Here is a 26,100-nt window from a genome sequence, read left to right as displayed (position 1 = left end):
CAAGATAGCACATAATCGAACTTGCTGGTTCACTGGACCTAATGTACCTCGTACGATTTGCTGTTACCGAATTATCCGTGTTGCCCAGACGGCAATGTCTCTTATTTAAAAAACGCCATAGTTCAACGACAACTACTGGTAATAAATACCTCTTTGTTATAACCGATTTCAGTCCTGAGACGATCATTAGGTACCTCAAGATATTTAAAACAGCTTTATGGCGGCGATATAAAACTTACGACATCTAATAGCATAAAATCCATTATAACTCACTGTTACCTAGTAGTAAAATACATTACACAGTATATTGATTTAGCCTATCGAGACTATACGTACATAAAACGAAAATTTACAGTGTCTGGTACATTGCATTATTGACCATGTAATATATTTTGCAACTTGAGAACACTGACTTGCGATGAATTTTACGCTATGTTTCATACTGCCTTGCAGGCTGTTGCAAATAATTTAAGATGAGCACTGAAACCGATTAGGATAATGAAGTACTTATCAGCGTCTCTGGCGGTGGAACTATAACGCTTTTCTAAATATTTACGAGCATCATCTCCACAAAATACGACTCCTCGTGTGTTCTTTAAGACGGGTGACACGTTTTAGTAGTTCCTTAATTGTTTTTGTAGACTCCTGCAGTGACAAGCGGTGGACTTAAGTCCTTCGCAGCAGTCAATACCGTAAATTCTTAGCACTCTGCTGCTACGATCTGCGAGTCATTTTACGAATGGAAGGAAAACTTTCGCTTTACCTGATTCTTTTCCGCATGAAGCTCCAGATTTTTTTAGCATTTATTGTTCTATTTATCTCTTCGTCAAAGTAGTCATTTTTTCTTAAAGTAATTCTTAAATGACTGAGCTTGTCCCCCAAGTTCTGTGACTCACACATTCTTCTGTCCCGGTCCTCCAATGCCTTAGACCACAGCCTAATGCGCATATAACTAAAATCACTAGGGATGTAAACATCGAACCTGAAAGCGTGTGTTGTATACTGTATATTCTGTATGGTTGTACTCTGGCTATTCTGCATATGCTGATACTCCGCCGCCAACAAACCAGACCCACAGCGCGAAATGCCCCAATGTCGATCTACTCGACTGTTGAATCTACATAGATGTTCAATACTTTTGTCTCAACTGAAACAAATAAGGAATAAGCTGTATCTCGTGTGCTTTGCAGGCGTTTTAATTTATAGTTATTGGTGAAAGCGTCCGTATGCGACAAATGTATGGAAGGAACAACAAAGCAGATGATAAAAAACTGCCCCATATTCCCGTGATGAGTATCAAAATACAGAAGCCTTTTTGCTCACAGCACCTACGTAACAGATTTACACTCTAAAAGCTATAAAGACCAAACAACTTAATGGGAAGTTAGAATGCGGAGAACCAAGCCTGCGTATACGAAGTAGCTGTGTCGCTCTTCCGTATAGAATTCTTCTGATGAAACGAGAATCGTCGTCAGAATTTATAAGGCAAGAGGAGGAAATGTGATGGTTTCGGTAAATTTCTTCAGAATGGCGAGATGGTTCCTTCAAGAAAACCACTGTAGATTACTTCCCTATTGTTGTTTAACGTAGCTGTTAGCATACTCAAGCTAATGGCTTCCTCGTATTCTTTCTTGTTTACCTTGTGTAAAGATGACGCAAATACACTAGCTTCACAAAAAAAGAAGAAAAAAACAGATCTTGAATGACTAGAGATAGGACGTTCATATTCACAGGACTTGTACATTAATATGGTCTGCGGCAATGATTAGCATTTTAGTCAGCTTGGTTCAGCATGCTTCCTGTTGCCTATTAGGCACAGGGCCCACCATGGGCCTGATAACTTGTTCCATGCGTGATGGCATCGACGCGTACAAGGAGGGAATAGCGTACTGTGTCGTACAGCCGTCCATTCTACATTCACCTGGTTCCAAAGTTCATCTGTGGCGGTTGGCATTGAATCAGAGCGCTGCAGCCATCGTTTCCCCATATTCCACACATTTTCGATTGGTGACAAATCTGGTGACCTGGCGGGTTACGGCAAAAGGCTGACATCCTGTGACACCAAGGAGGCACGTGTTCGTGCAGCAACATGTGGTCGTGCATTGTCTTGCTGAAAAATGGCGTCTGGTGTGCTGTGCAGAAAGGGTATGGCTACGGGTCGCTGGATCACATTGGTCACAGTGCCCTGGAAACACACCAACTGTGATTTGTGATTGCACCAAATAGCACCTCAGATAATGAGGCCTTGAGTCGACGCGGTACGTCTAGTGCGAATGCAGTCACTGTGATGCCGCTCCCCCTGTCTGCGGCGAAACAAAATGCGGGCATCATTTTCAAACAAACAGAACTTGGATTCTTTTAAAACACTGACTGATGCTATTCTCGACCCCAGTGATGTAGTTCCATACACCATAACCATCTAGAATGTTTCCGCACATTCGTCAAAGCTAGGCGGAGAAGTGGACGACGCGCACGTTCAAATGGCTCTGAGCACTATGGGACTTAACATCTATGGTCATTAGTCCCCTAGAACTTAGAACTACTTAAACCTAACTAACCTAAGGACAGCACACAACACCCAGCCATCACGAGGCAGAGAAAATCCCTGACCCCGCCGGGAATCGAACCCGGGAACCCGGGCGTGGGAAGCGAGAACGCTACCGCACGACCACGAGATGCGGGCGACGCGCACGTAATCCATGCCATAACGAAAGGCGACCATCACCCCTGGTAGTGTACGATGAGTTACACTGTTTCACTGTTGTGTTCTGCTTCTTCCGAATATGACAGCACATTGAAATTCCATGACTTTCTATTTATGAGCACGGAAAACCGACAGTATACCGTGCCAGCAAGACATCGGGACAAGTGATAAGACAGTTCCAAACAACCGGCCCAGAACAATTTCTATGGCCTATCCATCAAGTCGGATCCAGTTTTGAGCTCTGACAGGAAGTCATTAAAGTCTGCAGAAAATATGAAGCATGTTGTCCTACGATATCTACAATTGCTAAAACTCTAAATACGGCAGTAATCGCGTTAGATACGCCATCTGCATTTAACTTTCACGTATGTGTCGGTGATGTCGCTGCCAGCCAATCCGACACACGGCAGTGAACTACCATAGTCACTAAGAGTGGTTTAGTATTTTCCATATAGAGCATACACTTGAAAGCAGATATTAGATGAATTAGCCTACCGTGAGTGTATAACTGTGCAAAGCCAAAGCATACAACTAACTGAGTCCGTAAGCAGTCACGAATGACTTGATTAATACTGTACGACGCGTTGAAGGTTTTAACTCTCGTCTGCAGATACTTCTGGACTGCAGTTGTCGTACAGATGCAGTTATTATAATTTAACTTAAACCACAATTTCGACTCTATTTATAATTACAGTCAGGTATCCATTTACATTTCGTAATATTTAGCGCATTCTACGTGAACAGCGCAATGAAATCCCCCACGTAAACACTATCGTACCGCACTGATTACACCATTTGTAGCTCGTTTCCGTGTGTCAGGTCATTTTATTCTCCGATTGTACATTTTCTAGAATCATAGATTTTAACATAAAAGCTCAGTTATCTCCAGGCTCCGTTATGAATAAATTAAACATCTGCACTAGCATGTATTTTACTTCGCATTTAAAATTCAAAATTCGTGACATTTACTCCAGCATAGTGCCCATCTGATAGTAACATATCAAGAAGTATTTCAAAGGAGTCGTTTATTTAAGGTCTTAGGGTCTGCCAACGTTGAAGGGAAAGCAGATGCGATACTTCACACATTTGACAAATATGTGGAAGAGGATTTAACGCGTACACCCACACAAGGAAGCATTTCTTCTTTCTATTGAGACTTTCAGGAGAAATGAGGAAAACAAATCTCTGTGGATGCTGCGCACTTCGGAGCGATGTTCTCCGAAATACTACGTCAGCGCCTCGAATATAAGTCGGTTGTATATTCCACTGCTGAATATAGAAGAAAAATGATATCAGAGAAGTTCCGATTTCAAAACATCCATTCTTAGAAACGTTAGTACGAAAGGTTACGACGCATCTGACATTGGCTCGTGGGTGGAACGATGTGATTTATGCTACATGCAAGGTCAAGATCGCTGCAAGCTTGAATGACAATAGGTGTTCGAAGAAACTGCGAGAACCGTCCGAGCAGCGTACAGTGTGCAGGCCGTCACTGTCCATAACCAACCACACATCACACTGCACGTCGTGTCTGGCCTTGAATGAAAGAAGCGGCAGCATGAGCACGACTGAAGAAAATAGGAACGCAACAGGAAGTGCGCGTTTCCACTCACTCATTTGCTATGCAATATAACTGGTTGTAATAGGTTTTACGAAGACAGATACTGTGAGCTATACAGGGAAAACTGGCAGCTTAAAAATAACTGACTGACGATACGGTGCGGTGCCCATATCTTCTGTAGGCACACGGGGCAAATTATCTTCCCATTATCGCAGCTGAGTAACTCAAAGAATTCACGGAGAAGCCTGCGACTTAATAATACTTTGAGGTTTGCCGATCACATTGTAATTCTGTCAGAGATAGCAAAGGCCCTGGAAGAGCAGTTGAATGGAATGGACAGTGTCTTGAAAGAAGGATATAAGATGAACATCAACAAAAGCAAAACGAGGATAATGGAATGCAGTCGAGTTAACTCGAGTGATGCTGAGGGAATTAGATTAGGAAATGAGACACTTAAAGTAGTAAATGAGTTTTGCTATTTGGGGAGCAAAAATCTAATGATGGTCGAAGTAGAGACGATATAAAAGGTACACTGGCAATGGCAAGGAAAGCGTTTCTGAAGAAGAGAAATTTGTTAACATCGAGTATAGATTTAAGTGTCAGGAAGTCATTTATGAAAGTATTTTTTGTGGAGTGTGGCCATGCATGGAAGTGAAACGTGGACGATAAATAGTTTGGACAAGAAGAGAATAGAAGCTTTCGAAATGTGGTGCTACAGAAGAATGCTGAATATTACATGGGTAGATCACATAACTAATGAGGAGGTATTGAATAGAATTAGGGAGAAGAGAAATTTGTGGCACACCTTGACTAGATGAAGGGATCGGTTGGTAGGACATGTTCTGAGGCATCAAGGGATCACCAATTTAGTATTGGAGGGCAGCGTGGAGGGAGACCAAGAGATGAATACACTAAGCAGATTCAGAAGTATGTAGGTTGCGGTAGGTACTGGGAGATGAAGGATCGTGCACAGGATAGAGTAGCATGGAGAGCTGCATCAAACCAGTCTCTGGACTGAAGACCAGAACAACAGCAACAGAATGGATTATATAAGGCCAGAGAATCAAAATCCTTGGTACAGGAGTATATAAGGCCAGAGAAGCAATTCCTTGGTACATTTTGGACTAGAAAATGTACTGGACTTTAGTTGTTAATAATTGAAAATTGTGCTGCTCAAACACCCGAACCAAAGGAGGTACCTCAGTGAATAAGTTGCTGGAATCACATTCTAAAACTAAAACTTAACTCTGCCCGAACAGTCCATGAAGGGCCAACGGCACCGTCCGGCCGCCGTGTTATCCTCAGCACACAGATGTCATTTGATGCGGATTTGGAAGGCCATTTGGTTAGGACATCGCTTTCCCTGTTGTATGTCAGTTTACGAGACCAGAGCCGCTATTTCTCACTCAAGTAGCGTCTCAGTTCGCCTCACAAAGGCTGAGTGCACCCCGACGTCCAAAACAGCGCTCGGCAGACCGGATGGTCACCCAGCCGACAGCGTTTAAACTTCGGTGATCTGACGGGAACCGGTGTTACCATTCCATTGAGGCCGATGGCTGTACTCACATTCGGTCGACCTAATTCGGGTTTATCGCGAAACGCTTAAATCACTTACAGAAAATGCCAGATTGGCTCTGCTGAAAAGGATACCAGCCCATCTTGATGTAGGATTTAAGTCATATCCGCAAATTTCGTTACGCCAGTGTTGGAATTGTTTCTCTGTGAAGATTAAAACCGATTTCTTGCCAGGTACTTTATGTGGACGGGACGTAGAACCGTAAGTAAGTAACGTACCACGGGCGTCACTATAATCATCAGGCAAACTCAGCAAGACTTCTACTTATCAGCCAAAACACGATCACAGACCTCCGCGAGACTGAATAGCTCCCTGTTGCGTTGTGGACACTTGATAAGCAGAGCAGAGACGAATGGGTAACCATACTAGTGACGATACGGGCCGCAAGCAAATCGGGAAATCCATTAACATAACTGACCTTGACAAAGGATAGACCGTTATGGCTAGGTGCCGGGGAACAAGCATCTTGGAAACGTCTAAGCTGGTTACCTGTTCGAGTGAGCCGCTACTGAACATAGTTGAAGATCGGCGAAACCATGATACGCGACAAGGTATTAGACATCCACGCACCATCACAGGAAGTGGATGTCGGATGCTTTTCCGCTCTGGAAAGCAGGATAGGTGAACATTTGTGACTGATATGACGACACAGTTCAACAGTGCTGGTGCTGGCACAAGTTCTGGATCGCGCCGACCCTACGAGCTCCAATGTTGACCGAACGACATAGACAATTATGGCTGCAGTGAGCACGGGATGATCGAGACTGGAGCATGGATAAACGGAAACGTGTCGCATGGCTGGATGAATCTCCAGGTCCGACTGTCGTCACGTCCAGGTACGCCGTCATCGAGACGAACTGCTGCTCGAAACAAATACTGCGCCACAGACGCAGGTCGGTGAGTGCAATACTATGATACGACAACATTCGCTCTCGGCTCCATGGGACCTGCGGTAGTAATCGATAGCACAACGATAGCTGTTGGCTACGTGAACATTACTGCAGGCCGGCCGAGGTGGCCGAGAGGTTCTAGGCGCTACAGTCTGGAACCGCGCGACCGCTACTGTCGCAGGTTCGAATCCTGCCTCGGGCATGGATGTGTGTGATGTCTTTAGGTTAGTTAGGTTTAAGTAGTTCTAAGTTCTAGGGGACTGATGACCTCAGAAGTTAAGTCCCGTAGTGCTCAGAGCCATTTGAACCATTACTGCAGACTACTTGCATTCTGTGATACTTGATGTCTTCCTCGACCCGGATGGCGTCTTCCAGAAAATAATTATCGTGTCACAAGGCCAGAACCGTTCTACAGCGGTTTAAGGAGCATGATAGTGAGTTCAGGTTGATGTACTGGCTACCTACCGAATGTGGCTGACTTGAACCGAGTGGAATATATTTAGAACACTACACGCCAAATCCACGCCCACAAACTACCAGTCCGTAATTTACAGGAATTACGCGACCTGGTACCGCATACTTCCGTGAACCTACCAAATACTTCTCGAATCCCTGCCACGCAGTCACAGTTGTATTGCGTTCCAAATGTGGACCAACACGCTATGAAGAAGATGCTTATAATGTTTCAAGCCTGCCCCGTTACTCGGTGCGTATTGAATTTTTCTGCTCACAAAAACGACTCATACATTTGCAGGAAACCTGGGAACACTCTAAAAATGATACTTTTCAGTGCACCGTAAACAAGAAATGCTATACTTAAGTGCAGACTCTAAGCTAGTGCATACTGCTGATGTAAATCTTCAGCGTTGGCGGAAAAAAATGCAAATTACCGTAACTGCGCACATTATTCACTCGCCTAAATGTGAAGGCCAGTCGAAATAAAGTGCGGCAAGTGGACGCGCATTTTACTTTATATTTCTTGCTTTACATGTTGTAAACTTAATTACTCCCGTAAATAGCAGCGGTGTTTCATTTTCTTTTTAACCTTCATTTCCTACTCTTGTAAATATGGACCACCCAAAACGTTCTGGGCATGTCTTCGTGTTCTAGAAGGAGAGCAAGGGGCGTTCCCAATCCAGAGTATTTGGGTGTGGATTCAGAGTTCCGGCATTTGTCTTATGACCAAGAGAAGCCACCCGAAAGCCTTGATCGCTGTTGTTGGGACATCCCAAGTCAAAAACACGCTTGTCCGCCTTGTAAAGCAGGATACGTGGACATCTGTGGCAGATACGTGCATGTAGCTGTTTGTATACGTTCTCGAGTGTGAGGCTGACGAATTGTATTACAAGTAGGGACGTTTACCTGACCGATGATTCAATTTCATTTCTTATTTCTACTGTAATCCGCAGTCAAGGCTTATTCTTGGCGGTGCGATCCATTTCAAGGCACAAATCTGTACAGCCATATCCTAAGCAGCTGGGAGTTAGGCAGAGAATTTCCCCGCTGAGAAAATTTGGAAGCGTCTTTCCAAACACGGTCGAAACTAAGTGATTGGAATTTTTTAACCGTGTTTCCCGACTAGTATGGGCCAAAGAAGCAGATTACCGCCTGATACATGTATACGTGTCTAAAGGGGTGAAGTCAGGGAGCAGTTCGACATGTATGGCAGTGTACCTCGAACCACTAGATTTGCGTGCGGCTGAAAATGTAAGTAAATATACGAGGATTCATTTGTGAGTTCCGGGTTCCCGGGTTCGATTCCCGGCGGGGTCAGGGATTTTCTCTGCCTCGTGATGACTGGGTGTTCTGTGATGTCCTTAGGTTAGTTAGGTTTAAGTAGTTCTAAGTTCTAGGGGACTGATGACCATAGATGTTAAGTCCAATAGTGCTCAGAGCCATTTGTGAGTTTCCGATTCATCAACATAACAATAAACGCCATAAAAAAGCCAACAGGAAAGGCACTTCGTTAATTTCTCGATGGTAAAGGGCAGACAGAGGAACATTTCACTATAACGATGCACAATCGCAGCTTCTCTCACCTTTTACTTAGGAAATAAATTAGTACAACGCGCTCGGAGGCACTCTGCTGACAGCTGCGTACGCAGAGAAGCACTTGCTATCGTATATATCTACGAAAGAAAACAAAAGTTAAATATCTAATTAAATCTTCACTTCTTCCTTCAACGTGACTCATGATCTAAAAACTGTGTTCGAATTTAGTGATATGCCCAGGTGATAAAATAAGCCCATATTGACAATAGAGGAGGGCAAAGTGTCGGTGAAACGAAGGTGACAATTCGTTTGGTTAACACCACACGATAGAACTTCTATGGCATATTAACGATAATATAAAGTATAACCACGGACGTATTCTTACGGAGTATGGCAACTTGGTGGTTTCTTTGCCTATATTTTGCTTGGCTGCGAAGAAAGTGGGCTAGAGGAGGGGAGGAGGATTAACGGGCCTATTATCACGGAGAAAACAATACATGAAAAAGTAGTTAGCTTAGAAATGGTGGGTGTCTCGGCTCGATTTTTCTAATGCCGTGGGACTTGCTAGCCTCGTTCCATTTGCTTGGTGCCGTCCTTCTGCTTCTGTTGACATCCTAAAAGGCATCAAGGATATCCGGATTCATGTTTGCGAGGTGCCAAAACAAAACCTTTTGTGTGTGTGTGTGTGTGTGTGTGTGTGTGTGTTTGACGTGCTCCTTACGGCAGGCACTTTTTTGGAACGATGCTCTGGAGCAAGGAAAATCCGGTGTTGTTTAATGAAGAATGAAAGGCTTTTCACTGAGTAATTGTAATTACCAGTACAACACACAGTGTCACTATAATAGCTTCGTGCGTAGGGACGTCACGTCGCAGCACACGAGCTGCAAGCCCCAAAGCATAGGATAAGACTCTTCTGGAGATATTATACTTTCGATTCAAAGTGAAATTTTGCAATCTTGGGTAATCCAGAGCCGTAGAATCTGGCGTTTCATACGTAAAATGCAGCGATGAAAAGAGAAGCAAACGGAAAATAACGTTAAGATGAGGAGATGGTTGTTACCAATCCTATGTGAAAAGCGAGCGACCATACAAATGTGTGGAGAGACAGTTTCAAAGAGAATAAAGAGACGATCTATTATTGTCATTAAATTCTTCGTTTGTGGGCCAAATTGTCGGTAGTTACTTTATAATTCTTGAGAGTGTTTTTGTTCTGTCATTGCAACTACAAAAATGGATTTTTATCTCACCACACGCGTTTCTCTTTATTGAGGTAAAGCATCATCAGTGGTCTGTAACTGAGTTATTTAGATTTTGATTTGTTGTAGGATCGAAAAACAGTTCGTAAACAATATGTTGGTTTGTACTTACGGTGATTTTCGCTTGATTTCTCGCTTACATTGGGAAATGCCGGCTGCTAGCATATGTTTTTCTTCTTTGGACACTGATTCTCCAATGTAAGCGAGACAGCAAGCGAAAAGCACCGTAAGTACAAATCAACAGCCGGCCGCGGTGGCCAAGCGGTTAAAGGCGCTACAGTCGCAGGTTCGAAGCCTGCCTCGGGCATGGATGTGTGTGATGTCCTTAGGTTAGTTAGGTTTAAGTAGTTGTAAGTTCTAGGGGACTGATGACCTTAGAAGTTAAGTCCCATAGTGCTCCGAGCCATTTGAACCATTTGAACAAATGAACATATTGTTAACTAATTGTTTTTCGACACAAAAGCAAATCAAAATGTAAATAACTTTATTACAGATCTCTAATGATGCTTTACCTCAATAAAGCGAAACGCGTCTGGTGAAAAAGAAGAAACACGCATTATTGTATTTGCAATGACAGGACAAAACTACCCTCAAGAAAAGATGTACTATCGATTCGTTCTTGTCTAACAAATTTTGTTGTTCGATCTCTTCCATCCAAATTTACTCTCATGCGTAAATCAAATACAAACATATATTCATCATTTGGATTTGCAGCTCCTTGTGGTGACCGTGTTTGCAGTTAAAATTGTAGGATGTGATATCCGCCAGTTATGCAAAACACCGTCTTTTCTCAGTACCCAAACATCTTTCAGCATCACTGTGCCATCATCCCTGGCTTTCCGTTTTATTTATTCTTTACACTTGGTGTTGTACAACAACCACAATCAAACTGTGTTTTGGTGAAGTGAAAAGTGCTTTTACGACCTTATTTGTGGAAAATACGTGTTACATTTACGTGTGCATCACCACACCTCACCATGATGCGGAGAATAAAAGGGTCTGCCACACTAAAACATGACAAGCTACCTGTAGTAAATAATACACAAGTGGTCCGGAAAAATAATGCACACCAAGTGTAAAGAACTAATAAAACGGGAACCCACTGATGATGGCACAGTGGTGCTGAAACATGTTTGGGTACTGAGCAAAAATTGTGTTTTGAGTAACTGGCGGACCTTACATACTACAAATTCAAACACAAACAGTTTGCGTAACAAGCTTTCAGCAAAAGTACTCGCGCGGTAAGTGTATCGGCAACTGGAGGACGCTACGGACGTTGAAGATAATACGGATATATGAACTGCTGGTGAAGTACCTTCAGAAAATACTAAGACACGTATCTCATGATGTTGTTGTGGTCTTCAGTCCAGAGACTGGTTTGATGCAGCTCTCCATGCTACTCTATCCTGTGCAATCTTCTTCATCTCCCAGTACCTACTCCAACCTACATCCTTCTGAATCTGTTTAGTGTAATCATCTCTTGGTCTCCCTCCACGCTGCCCTCCAATACTAAATTGGTGATCCCTTGATGCCTCAGAATATGCCCTACCAGCCGGTCCCTTCTTCTAGTCAAGTCGTGCCACAAACTCCTCTTCTCCCCAACTCTACTCAATACCTCTCATTAGTAATGTGATCTATCCATCTAATCTTCAGCATTCTTCTGTAGCACCACATTTCGAAAGCTTCTATTCTCTTCTAGTCTAAACTATTTTTCGTCTACGTTTCACTTCCATACATGGCTACACTCCATACAACTCCTTTCAGAAACGACTTCCTGACACTTAAATCTATACTCGATGTTAACAAATTTTTCTTCTCCAGAAACGCTTTCTTTGTCATTGCCAGTCTACATTTTATATCCTCTCTACTTCGACCATCATCAGTTATTTTTCTCCCCAAATAGTAAAACTCATTTACTAATTTAAGCGTCTGATACATCAAGGGATCACCAATTTAGTATTGGAGGGCAGCGTGGAGGGTAAAAATCGTAGAGGGAGACCAAGAGATGAATACACTAAGCAGATTCAGAAGGATGTAGGCTGCAGTAGGTACTGGGAGATGAAGAAGTTTGCACAGGATAGAGTAGCATGGAGAGCTGCATCAAATCAGTCTCAGGACTGAAAACCACACACACACACACACACACACACACACACACACACACAACCAAAGGTGTTGGAGGAGACTGAGAGTGGAGATACTGCTGTACGAATACTGGTGGCGCAGTCGGAGACAGACGTGGTGGGGCACTCACTTGTGATGAGTACGGCGAACATGATGAGGAAGCCGGCCGCCGTGGCGAAGTACTGGCGGATGCCCTTGGCCTCCCGCTGGAGGATCTCGAAGAAGACGACGTAGAGCAGCGTGCCGCACGCCAGGCCTTGCAGCGTCGCCGTCGCCGCCGACGAGCCCACGCTGGAGCCCTCCTCCGTCTGAAACAGGCACATGCCGTGGTCGAGACACGCCGTTCACCCACCAGAAATAAAAGTAAAACTGTGTGGCACTGCTCTCTGGAGGGCTCCAAGTGATAAGACTCTGCCGCCCTAACGTGAAAAGTTGTGTTAAATTCTTGGGATTACAGCTTGATAATAAATTCAACTGGGAAAAGCACACCAAAGAACAGCTGAAGCGTCTTAACAAATCTCTATTTGCAATGCGAATTGTGTCAGACATGATGATGATGATGATGAGTCCCAAACTCCTTTAGAGAGCGTAGGGGAGCGACGCGGGAGACCCGCGCCGCCATACTAGGCAAGGTCCTAGTGGAGGTGGTTCGCCATTGCCTTCGGGATATAAAAATGAAAAAACTGCCATACTATGCTTACTTTCATTCCATAATGTCATATGGGATTATTTTTTGGGGTAATTCATCAAGCCAAGCTAAAGTTTTCCGGGCACAAAAACGTGCAGTAAGAGTTACATGTGGTGTGAACTCAAGAACATCCTGCAGAAGCCTTTTTAGGGAACTAGGGATACTAACTACTACTTCCCAATATATTTATTCTTTAATGAAATTTGTCATTAAAGATATATCACTTTTTCAAACCAACAGCTCAACTCTTGGAATCCATACTAGAAATAAGAATAATCTTCACAAGGATTTAAAGTCACTTAGTCTTGTACAAAAAGGTGTGCATTATTCAGGAATACACATTTTCAATTACTTGCCAGCAGCCATAAAAAGCTTAACAACCAATGAAATTCAGTTTAAGAGAAGCCTAAAGGATTTATTTGTGGCCAACTCCTTCTACTCCACTGATGAATTTCTCAGTAGAACCAACTGATTTGTGTGTGTGTGTATATATATATACAGTGTGTTACAAAAAGGTACGGCCAAACTTTCAGGAAACATTCCTCACACACAAAGAAAGAAAATATGTTATGTGGAGATGTGTCCGGAAACGCTTACTTTCCATGTTAAAGCTCATTTTATTACTTCTCTTCAAATCACATTAATCATGGAATGGAAACACTCAGCAACAGAACGTACCAGGGTGACTTCAAACACTTTGTTACAGCAAATGTTCAAAATGTCCTCCGTCAGCGAGGATACATGCATCCACCCTCCGTCACATGGAATCCCTGATGCGCTAATGCAGCCCTGGGAAATGGCGTATTGTATCACAGCCGTCCACAATACGAGCACGAAGAGTCTCTGCATTTGTTACCGGGGTTGCGTAGACAAGAGCTTTCAAATGCCCCCACAAATGGAAGTCAAGAGGTTTGAGGTCAGGAGAGCGTGGAGGCCATGAAATTGGTCCGCCCCTACCAATCCATCGGTCGCCGAATCTGTTGTTGAGAAGCGTACGAACACTTCGACTGAAATGTGCAGGAGCTCCATCGCGCATGAACCACATGTTGTGTCGTACTTGTAAACGCACATGTTCTAGCAGCACAGGTAGAGTATCCCGTATGTGTGTGTTTGTCCCTAGGATAATTTAGGTTAAGTAGTGTGTAAGCTTAGGGACTGGTGACCTTAGCAATTAAGTCCCATAAAATTTCACACACATTTGAACTTTGTTGACAGTCAATGGCATGATGTTCATCGTCTTCTCCATCTACCAAAAAAATTCGCCTGACAAAATTCTAGATTAATAAGATGTTGATAGCCTTTTTCGATAGCAATGGCTCGATCCACCACGAATTTCTATCTGTGGGTGGAGTGGGGGAGGGGGGCGGGGGGGGGGGGGAGAAGTGGGGAGGCAATGCACACATGCCACTGACAGTCGCCTGGTCATAGGATCGTATTTGTAGCACCAGATATCATCTCCTGTAATGATGCGAATATCCAACAACGCATGACCACGGTGTTTCGAGCGATTCCCCAAGAACATTTTGCTGACACTTTCCAACAGCTTTACAACCGCAGCTGATAGTGATTAGTTTGAAGTTCAGTAAAGGCACTTTGTTTGTAACTCTTGTTTCTTTTATTTTCTAATTCTTTCTAATTCTATATACCAAACTTTTCCGACGCTCCTCGTATGAGAAGAAACTGTGATTTATATCTCTTATACTATTACATTCAAGTAATGTGTAAGGGATGGTGGTGTAAAGTGGCCACTCTAAGGGAAACTGAATTTTCACCAAAGTCGTCCTCTGCATATTCTGAATTTATACATCATAAGGATCACTCTAAATATTTGCAAGTAAAAAAATACATAGTGAACAGAATGAACATTACGTAGGCGCCAGTTTTCCGAAACCAAAAGCGCAAAGTGGCCATTGCAGACATACATACTCCGAAAGTGGACATCAATCCTCTTTCAGCTGAAGTAATGCCATATCAGCTGGGCGTCTTCCTGTAAGTGGAAACACTCTGGTGTTCTTGACCTTCTTATTCTTGTTCTTTATCGAACACGCTTCATAAGTTTCACGCAATCTTTTTTACCACCTACAGCATCTCTATTTTTCCCAGAGCTCTTCTTCTCAGCGTATTACATGGAACCTGAAATTGCTTTCCTGCTATAGAAAAACGCATCTAATCATTATTTAGCGACCCAGTCGCATTTTCCATCGCAACGCGGTCACATGTTTGTTGCTTCGGTTTCTGGACGTATTTTCTACGCACCATGATGCTCTAGTATCTCAAAGAATACCAAGTAGCTAAATCAGACCGTTTTCAATCAGTTTTTTTGTGTTACGGGAAATATAAGAGGACAGAGGTGGTTTTGTAGTTTTAAATAACATTAATTTATTCATTCAAAATCGCCACAAAGGGGTGCAACGATGGGTAATTTGAATGTAATAGGATTTAGAAATCGGTCTGTAGTATTATGTGTGATGCATTTAAGTAACAAACTCTCAAAGGGGTAAAGAAATTGAAAATAAACTTTTGCAAAAAATGCCTGACTCGGCCACTTTACCCAACGAGTAGCGTGGCCATTTTTTCCCGATAGGATGCCATGTCAGCCATTAATGGTTCATAAATGAAACTATCAAAGCGAAAGAAACAACAAGGAACCACATTTTCACACCGAAAACAGTGTTTACACACTGATATTGCAAACAAGTGTTGCTCTAAGTTTAAATGAGGTAACAAGAATAATACAAATGACTTGCCTGAAAATATTTACTTGAAAATAACGGAACAAGCTTCCTCTGTGAAACTCACTGACAACGATACTGGTGTATACAAGAACTGATGTGATCCCTTCTGGGCAGGCAGCAACGCTGTTTAGGGCAAAACATAGGCAGTGGCCACTTCCGCCCCCTCGCATCCTCTCTGACCACTTACCTCACCTTCCCCGTTTCATAGTGTGGTTGGTGAAGATGGTTAGGGAACGTTCAATTAATACGTCTTATGCTGACGATTATTCGCATTAAATGTGTGGAACCAGGACTTCGAGAAAATGTTCATCTCTGAAAGGCTCGAATTTCAGTAGCGTTATTCTCCATCTACATCCACACTCCGCAATCCACCTGACGGTGTGTGGCGGAGGGTACTTTGAGTACCTCTTTCAGTTCTCCCTTCTATTCCAGTCTCGTATTGTTCGTGGAAAGAAAGATTGTCGGTATGCCTCTGTGTGGGCTCTAATCTCTCTTATTTTATCCTCGTGGTCTCTTCGCGAGATATACGTAGGAGGGAGCAATATACTGCTTGACTCCTCGGTGAAGGTATGTTCTCGAAACTTCAACAAAAGCCCGTACCGAGCTACTAAGCGTCTCTCCTGCAGAGTCTTCCATTGAAGTTTATCTATCATTTCCGTAACGCTTTCGCGATTACTAAATGATCCTGTAACGAAGCGCGCCGCTCTCCGTTGGATCTTCTGTATCTCTTCTATCAACCCTATCTGGTACGGATCCCAAGCTGATGAGCAATATTCAAGCAGTGGGCGAACAAGTGTACTGTAACCTACTTCCTTTGTTTTCGGATTGCATTTCCTTAGGATGTAATGAACAACGAGAGGGACTCCCGCATCATTTCTCACGAATATTATCTGTATTAGTTGGAACAGGGCCGAAATTTCGAACGAATACGAGAAAACCGCCCAGTAGAGTTCCCTGCTCCCAGAAAGTACCAAATACAGTTGGCATTGATAGATGGCGCAGAGTGAGGGCCGCGCTCATAAACCAGCGTTTGCGTCGTAACGGGAGCGCTGGCGGCTGTAAAACGGACGGGTAAGCAAAGGAAATGGGGGGCGTCGACCGTAAAGGCTGGTATGAAGCGCCAGCGTGCTTACTCAGCGATTACACTCGCGTAGCCAGCCGACGGACCCGGACTAATCCAGAGGAGCGGGTTAGGGCTTAGCTCATTCTATACCCGATTGCCATGAAATGGTGAGCACGAGGAAAGAGGCAGGGGGCGGAAGGCGCGGGAGATTTGGAGGTTGGTTCTCGAATCCTTGACGCATATCAAAGTGGCTCCGAATCCCTTCTCAGCGGGTCTCACTGGCACCAGTTTCCAGACTTTTTCCATTTACGTAGAACTACAGCACGATCAGTCAGCCTTGTGACGATAACTGAGGAGTTTCTCGAAGGTGAAACAGCGGCTCTGGCTTGAAAAATCCGGCATAAACGGACGGGTAGTTGACATGCTAACATTCCTCTCAAAAAGCATACAATGACGTCATTATACACTGGTTTGTTCGATACCGTGGATCCTGGGCCTGATCTGGGATATTAATTTATAACGACTTGAATAATAGCGTCGTATGTCTGTGGTTGTAGTGGTTCTTCATTGCAAAGTGTCTTGGTCTCATCTCTCAAATTTCCCCCTCCGCCCCCCCCCAAAAAAAAATCACATACACCTCCCTTCAGTACCAAACTGACGGTTCCTTGCTCCGTCATGATATGTCCTATCAACCGATTTCTCATTTAATCATGTTTTGCCACGAATTTCTTTTCTCCCCAGTTCGATTGAGCACCCTGACATTAGTTATCCGATTACGCCGCTTATCTTAACCACATTTCAAAACCTCCACTTCTCTTCTTGTCTGTACTGTTTATCGCCCATGTTTCATTTCCATACAAGGGCTACATTACAGACATTACAGACTACCACCTTCAGAAAAGACTTCGCAAGATTTAAATTTATACTTTGGGTCCTTTGGTTAAGGAGCTCCGATATAACGGTTTCACAACCACACAGAACACTGTTCTGACCGCGACTGACACATGCATCGTATTGACGACTTTGGTTCAAAAAAATGGTTCAATGGCTCTGAGTACTATGGGACTTAACTTCTGAGGTAATCAGTCCCCTAGAACTTAGAACTACTTAAACCTAACTAACCTAAGGACATCACACACATCAATGCCCGAGGTAGGATTCCAACTTGCGACCGTAGCGGTCGCCCGGTTCCGCACTGAAGTGCCTAGAACCGCTCGGCCACACCGGCCGGCTTGACGACTTTGCGCAGGGGCCGTTCGTAATCAAATATGACAGCCCAGCCTGCAGGCTTCCCTGGCACCTGCATTTATTTTCAAGCGTACATTTCTCACAGTGTTTCCATATTTTTGTCCACCCCCTGTATATGAGTGTGTGTGTTTTCCAAGATAGCTCTGGAACATCTACATCTACATCCATACTCCGCAAGCCACCTGACGGTGTGTGGCGGAGGGCATCTTGAGCACCTCAATCGGTTCTTCCTTCTATTCCAGTCTCGTATTATTCGTGGAAAGAAAGATTGTCGGTATGCCTCTGTGTGGGCTCTAATCTCTCTGATTTTATCCTCATGGTCTCTTCGCGCGATATACGTGGGAGGGAGCAATATACTGCTTGACTCCTCGGTGAAAGTATGTTCTCGAAACCTTAACAAAAGCCCGTACCGAGCTACTGAGCGTCTCTCCTGCAGAGTCTTCCACTGAAGTTTATCTATCATTTCCGTAACGCTTTCGCGATTACTAAATGATCCTGTAACGAAGCGCGCCGCTCTCCGTTGGATCTTATGTATCTCTTCTATCAACCCTATCTGGTACGGATCCCAAGCTGGTGAGCAATATTCAAGCAGTGGGCGAACAAGTCTACTTTAACCTACTTCCTTTGTTTTCGGATTGCATTTCCTTAGTATTCTTCCAATGAATCTCAGTCTGGCATCTGCTTTACCGACGATCAACTTTATATGACTATTCCATTTTAAATGACTCCTAATGCCTACTCCCAGATAATTTATGGAGTTAACTGCTTCCAGTTGTTGACCTGCTATATTGTAGCTAAATGATAAAGAATCTTTCTTTCTACGTATTTGCAGCACATTACACTTGCCTAAATTGAGCAATTCCAGACAAAACTCATATGTACAGGGTTATTACAAATGATTGAAGCGATTTCACAGCTCTACAATAAGTTTATTATTTGAGATATTTTCACAATGCTTTGCACACACATACAAAAACTCAAAAAGTTTTTTTAGGCATTCACAAATGTTCGATATGTGCCCCTTTAGTGACTCGGCAGACATCAAGCCGATAATCAAGTTCCTCCCACACTCGGCGCAGCATGTCCCCATCAATGAGTTCGAAAGCATCGTTGATGCGAGCTCGCAGTTCTGGCACGTTTCTTGGTAGAGGAGGTTTAAACACTGAATCTTTCACATAACCCCACAGAAAGAAATCGCATGGGGTTAAGTCGGGAGAGCGTGGAGGCCATGACATGAATTGCTGATCATGATCTCCAGCACGACCGATCCATCGGTTTTCCAATCTCCTGTTTAAGAAATGCCGAACATCATGATGGAAGTGCGGTGGAGCACCATCCTGTTGAAAGATGAAGTCGGCGCTGTCGGTCTCCAGTTGTGGCATGAGCCAATTTTCCAGCATGTCCAGATACACGTGTCCTGTAACGTTTTTTTCGCAGAAGAAAAAGGGGCCGTAAACTTTAAACCGTGAGATTGCACAAAACACGTTAACTTTTGATGAATTGCGAATTTGCTGCACGAATGCGTGAGGATTCTCTACCGCCCAGATTCGCACATTGTGTCTGTTCACTTCACCATTAAGAAAAAATGTTGCTTCATCACTGAAAACAAGTTTCGCACTGAACGCATCCTCTTCCATGAGCTGTTGCAACCGCGCCGAAAATTCAAAGCGTTTGACTTTGTCATCGGGTGTCAGGGCTTGTAGCAATTGTAAACGGTAAGGCTTCTGCTTTAGCCTTTTCCGTAAGATTTTCCAAACCGTCGGCTGTGGTACGTTTAGCTCCCTGCTTGCTTTATTCGTCGACTTCCGCGGCCTACGCGTGAAACTTGCCAGCACGCGTTCAACCGTTTCTTCGCTCACTGCAGGCCGGCCCGTTGATTTCCCCTTACAGAGGCATCCAGAAGCTTTAAACTGTGTCACATTTTAAAGTCTCTTATGCAAGAGAAGACGACGATCGAATTCGAGCTTCTGACAATGGTGTTATCACGACAGAATCAGCTCTTATATCTTTTAAGATAGCGTCAAAATCCGCCAGTTAAATGTCCAGATTTCTGTGCAGTCGCTGTGATTTGCAGCTCTTTACTGCCCACCTCAAGTGTTACATTTAGATACAGTATCTCCCCACATTGTGAATTTATATTTATGGCGTCAGAGATGCGTAGCTTGTGACCGTAACGCCGCTGATAAAGACGGCGCCTCAACTTGAGAACGGGCCCTGCCTCCGCAGAAGCCCTTGCCCCAGTTTTATTTCAGGTTGCTGTTAAAGAACGGGGACCAGCTCAACAGTTAATAAATCCAGTGGAGGAATGTGGCAGAAAAGGAGCATCTTGCCAATACCGAAGTGGAACGCAAAACCTTTTGTTTTTTAGTCAATCATAAAAGAAATGTAACGAATATGTCCGAAGGAAAAACTTTGCGTCGTACCGCAAGGAATTGTACGCATAAAATAATATCGGAGGCAACAAGAACTGAAAACGACCAAGAAATTAAGAGAGCAGCATAAAATAGAGAAGGATGGTAGCACTGACAAGGCACAGCCTCTAAAGTTGAGGACCTTTCCCGAAGAATAGAGGTATCAAAGGATGAAAGTGTACATAAATTAAGTAGGCATCGTCGTTAGCCATTTGATATGGATAAAAAACTGGATTTCGACATGCTTTACGTTCAACAGCTTTACGCATCCGCGAGTATCATGCAAGTTCCATAGTATCATCAGCCCTCTTCCATTACGCCGTCGTCTCCGTGTTGCGTTTTCTTTTATTATCTTATGTTTTACAATACACACAGAACCGTCTTCGTTCATCAACCGTTCATCCACCTGGCTGCATGCCTCCGTCACCCACACTTCGTTTTCACTGCGGGAATAATTACGCCTTCCAATTTAGTCTGTTAGCTGATATATTTGTCTCTCCTAATACTTACTAGCCTGAATCTTTTTACTGTTCGCGAATAGCCCTCACTTTTTCACAATGGTTATATATATATATATATATATATATATATATATATATATATATATATATATATATATATATATATATATACGCAGCGGAGTGTGCGCTGATCTGAAACATCGTAGCAGATTAAGACTGTGTACCAGACCGGCAGACCGGGAAACGAACCCGCTACTTTTGCCTTTCGCGGGGCAAATGCTGTACCGACTGAACTATCTAGACAGGAATGACGACCCACTCTCACACGTAGAATTCAGCCAGTATCTGCTACCCTCAGCTACTCCACAAACTGCACGAAAGTTCTCCGGCATTTCTTTCGGGACTAGCACGCTTGGAAAAAAATATGTAGCCGAGAACTGGCTTATCCACAGCCTAGGGGATTCGTTCGAGGATGAACCTTTCTCTCTGCAGCGGAGTATGCCATGGTCTGTCCCGGTCTGGCACGCAGTGTTAATCTGCCCGGAAGTTTTAGTGCATCAACGTGTTAAATGACTTCACTGTCAGTCGGTGCCTTTTCCTCGCTATGTTAGATACAGAAGTCGCCTTTCAATCCTTCCGTTCGTTAGCTCGTTTGCTCTAGAGACTGTGTCGCCTGGCCACCAAGAGTTGTTGCAGGACGATTGATTCACGGATCCAGTTATATGGCTCCCTCCGTGTATAGCGATTTTACGACTATGACGAGGGGGGTCTGAAGATGGCAACAATGTAATGCCGAAACTGGTAGCACATAGAAGTTAATAAAATAAAATAAACTTCTGTAAATCATACGGCTGTTGGTAAATTATTGCATCAAGAAGTTGATGCTAGCCGTCGTCCCACGTTCCGTAATGGTTCAACGAAGATACAGCAGAAAGGTCTAACAACACACGCAGCCCGCATCTCGTGGTCGTGCGGTAGCGTTCTGGCTTCCCACGCTCGGGTTCGATTCCCGGCGGCGTCAGGGATTTTCTCTGCCTCGTGATGGCTGGGTGTTGTGTTTTTTATTTCTTCTCCATGGATTTTAATACCTACTCCGAATTTTTCTTTTGTTTCCTTTACTGCTTTCTCAGTATACAGATTGGAACCGCACGACCGCTACGGTCGCAGGTTCGAATCCTGCCTCGGGCATGGATGCGTGTGATGTCCTTAGGTTAGTTAGGTTTAAGTAGTTCTAAGTTCTAGGGGACTGATGACCATAGATGTTAAGTCCCATAGTGCTCAGAGCCAGTTGAACCATTTTTGAACACACGCAGTTTTGTCGCTGGTATGTAAACTCGTATCGTGCGAGACTCGGCACAGAAATGAAACGCCAGGGACGCTGCGGTAGACGACCTTGCCACAAGCACTCTACAGTAGCTCGCGTGAAAGTGGCTTTAATAGTACAGTGCCTGCTATTTGAGTTGGCGGATCGTGGGCGCGGGCAGGGCGTCCAAGTACGGGCGTTAAGTAGCCGCGGCTTGCACCACTTTGCTCAACAGCCAGCTGGCTCCTTTGTAAACACAACGGTAGTCTCAGGGTTGCCGAGTCAGCGCAGCTGCAGCCGGAACGGGAGAAAGGCGACCACGAGTTCCCGTCCAGGCGTGTACTGGGAACGCCCTGTCACCGGGGCAGGCGCTGCCCGCTCCGAGGAACAATTGGCGGGAGCACCACGGGGTTGGCGCCAACAACTCAATCTTAAAAACAAGGAACTGCGGCCTGTGGCACTAACCGCCAGCGTTACTTGTCCGCAACGCTCTGCTCTTCTGTACACTCGACGATTGAAGGTTAACGATTCCAGAGAGTGCCAGTAGCATATGTCGGTGAACAAACAATACAATGTATTTACATTTACATTTATAGTCCGCAAGCCACCCAACGGTGTGTGGCGGAGGGCACTTTACGTGCCACTGTCATTACCTCCCTTTCCTGTTCCAGTCGCGTATGGTTCGCGGGAAGAACGACTGTCTGAAAGCCTCCGTGCGCGCTCTAATCTCTCTAATTTTACATTCGTGATCTCCTCGGGAGGTATAAGTAAGGGGAAGTAATATATTCGATACCTCATCCAGAAACGCACCCTCTCGAAACCTGGCGAGCAAGCTACACCGCGATGCAGAGCGCCTCTCTTGCAGAGTCTGCCACTCGAGTTTGTTAAACATCTCCGTAACGCTATCACGGTTACCAAATAACCCTGTGACGAAACGCGCCGCTCTTCTTTGGATCTTCTCTATCTCCTCCGTCAACCCGATCTCGTACGGATCCCACACTGATGAGCAATACTCAAGTATAGGTCGAACGAGTGTTTTGTAAGCCACCTCCTTTGTTGATGGGCTACATTTTCTAAGGACTCTCCCAATGAATCTCAACCTGGTACCCGCTTTACCAACAATTAATTTTCTATGATCATTCCACTTCAAATCGTTCCGCACGCATACTCCCAGATATTTTACAGAAGTAACTGCTACCAGTGTTTGTTCCGCTATCATATAATCATACAATAAAGGATCCTTCTTTCTATGTATTCGCAATACATTACATTTGTCTATGTTAAGGGTCAGTTGCCACTCCCTGCAACAAGTGCCTATCCGCTGCAGATCTTCCTGCATTTCGCTACAATTTTCTAATGCTGCAACTTCTCTGTATACTACAGCATCATCCGCGAAAAGCCGCATGAACTTCCGACACTATCTAATAGGTCATTTACATATATTGTGAAAACCAATGGTTCCATAACACTCCCCTGTGGCACGCCAGAGGTTACTTTAACGTCTGTAGACGTCTCTCCATTGATAAGAACATGCTGTGATCTGTTTGCTAAAAACCACGTAACTATGGCCAGCTGATTCAGCAGAGTCGTAAATCAGTTATTATTTGGCAAAAAGCTTAGCGTCTGCTTGAGACAATGTGTGTTAACTGGTGCAGCACATCTTCTTTTTCGGTGTACGTATCTTACAACCCTGAATACAAAAAAAGTGCGAAGTTATTCACATAAGTACAAAAAGAAATCAGCTAAATTTCGATAACGCGATAAGTCACACAAATCTGAGGGCTGTAAATTCAACTAAATACTTAGGGATTACAATTACAAATACGCTACATTGGAACGATCACATAGATAATACTGTGGGTAGAGCAAACCAAAGACTGCGATTCATTGGCAGAACACTTAGAAGGTGCAACAGGTCTACTCAAGAGACTGCTTACACCACGCTTGTCCGCCCTATTCTGGAGTACTGCTGTGCGGTGTGGGATCCGCATTTGGTGGGACTGATGGATGACATCGAAAAAGTATAAAGAAGGGCAGCTCGTTTTGTATTATCGCGGAATAGGGGAGATAGTGTCACTGACATGATACGTGAAATGGAGTGGCAATCATTAAAACAAAGGCGTTTTTCGTTGCGACGGAATTTTCTCATGAGATTTCAATCACCAGTTTTCTCCTCCGATTGCGAAAACATTCTGTTGGCACCCACCTACATAGGGAGAAATGATCATCACGATAAAATAAGAGAAATCAGGGCTCGCACGGAAAAATGTAAGCGCTCGTTTTTCTCGCGTGCCGTTCGATAGTGGAACGGTAGAGAGACAGCATGAAGGTGGTTCATTGAATCCTCTGCCAGCACTTTATTGTGTAGAGTAATCACGTAGATGTAGATGTATCAGTGGACCCCCTCCACTTGCCACTGTCCTGGTATTCTTCCTTACTCTGCCGCCAATTTCGTCCAACGTTGAAGTCATCTTCGTCTCCTGTTTCTTGTAATCGTTCCCTCGATGACATTCCGCTACAAGCAAATTCTTTGCAATACACGTCTGAGACGAGAAGTTTTCTTCATCCTCATCATTGCCACTAGTTGTCTTTCCTCTCTTATTCCTAGAAGTCTTTCTGTAAGTCCACTTTGATTTCAACTTTTTCCCCACAACCTCATTTCAAAACTGTCCAAGTATTTTTCCTCTTTCTGTTTAAATATCCATGGCTCGCTGTCATACAATACTAAACATCAGACAGAACGCTTAGCGAATCTGTTTGTAAATTTCATTACAATTCTCTTTTTACTGACAACGAACTATAAACCTCTGACTCTTCCGCATTGCATCATCTACACGCGGAGAGGCCTCGTAAGCTGCGTCGTCTAGTCCCTTACAAAAGACGAACACCTAAGTAACTGAATATTAATATTACCTACCATGGACTCATAACGGGAGCAAAATTACAAATCCAATTATAATAATCACTGGCCGATTACGTGGATTTTTAACTAGTCGGAAACCGTAAAAGCAAATGACAGTGTAATATCTTTTTTTTTCGACCTTCGGAACCAACCGATGTATTGCCTTAGATGCAGGACCTTCAGATGGCCAGGATGAAACAGTTTTCAGGCTTTGACTGCCATGGGCGCATGTGTCCCACGATAGGTTATCGGAGAACTGCTGCATGTTATTGTTACGTATCACTGTCCCATTGGTAAAGGGAGGCCTACTAATGGTTAGCAAAATTCTTACAATTACATACTGCACCTGTAGGTTGTGCTGTCCTCAAGTTTCATTGTTAGTCTTTGTCTCCGTATTGTCATATCGAACTAGTTCGCACTTGCATATAGGCAACCTAATTAACAGATTCGCAGAGCGGCCGGTCTTCGCGCGTTCCCAGACAATGACACTTGCGACAGTACAAACGAAGCCCATATTGAGCACTTTGGGTGTGAATTTCAGACTTGTAGAGATACCCTGTCCACTGATGTGTGTCTGTTCTCAGTATATCTTGTAGTTTTTGTGCAGCCATTCTCTGAAACCCTGGGGGTACTTTCGTCTTGCACCCCGCCCCTCCTTCCAACCCCCTTGGAGAACGATTCAGGGGCAAACGTTCTTCTCATGTTGTTACTTCCAAGACATTAATTAAACTAACCAACCGTTAATGTTTTGAAATAAAATTGGTAGTTAGAGTGTTAATATCATCCAAAGCTCGTTTCAGAAAGGCACAAGATTGGGTAAACTGATAAAAGGCACAGCCATTGCATTACTTTTTTCCCTCAGTTCCCACCCCCGCGGAAAGGATGGCTATAGGAACTGTTTTTGTCCAGAGTAGGCAGGCGCTCTACTGTGTTAACTCTGAGACAATAAAACTACAGAGAACTGTTCTGCGACCTCAGTCTTATGCAGACTTCAAACGGAGCCCAGTCAGCGGCAGATTCACGCCAATGTTGTTCAGTAGCCGCCATCTTTGATTAACATTAACTGGTTTCCATTATTTTGCAATCAGTCTAGTGTAAAATCACACCTGTAGAATTCTGCTCGTGCCCCAAGAGTACGAACAAGGTTCCTTCGCCTGCTGCAATGATGTGGACTCTGCAAACTGCT

General features: G+C 44.0%; 1 protein-coding gene across 2 annotated transcripts in view; it reads right to left on the bottom strand.

Annotated features, from left to right (window-relative positions):
* The window catches only part of LOC124551545, a 141,840-nt gene that overhangs the window by 38,214 nt on the left and 77,526 nt on the right, over positions 1 to 26,100 (bottom strand). For both annotated transcript variants that reach the window (XM_047126450.1, XM_047126451.1), the window contains one exon: positions 12,234 to 12,411. In XM_047126450.1, the coding sequence (XP_046982406.1) occupies positions 12,234 to 12,411 (178 nt within the window). The remainder of the gene's footprint in view (positions 1 to 12,233; positions 12,412 to 26,100) is intronic.

Source organism: Schistocerca americana, chromosome 1 (assembly GCF_021461395.2).
Source record: "Schistocerca americana isolate TAMUIC-IGC-003095 chromosome 1, iqSchAmer2.1, whole genome shotgun sequence".
Lineage (NCBI taxonomy): Eukaryota > Metazoa > Arthropoda > Insecta > Orthoptera > Acrididae > Schistocerca > Schistocerca americana.
Note: the sequence above shows the minus strand (reverse complement) of the source record. Positions and strands in the feature narration are given on the sequence as shown.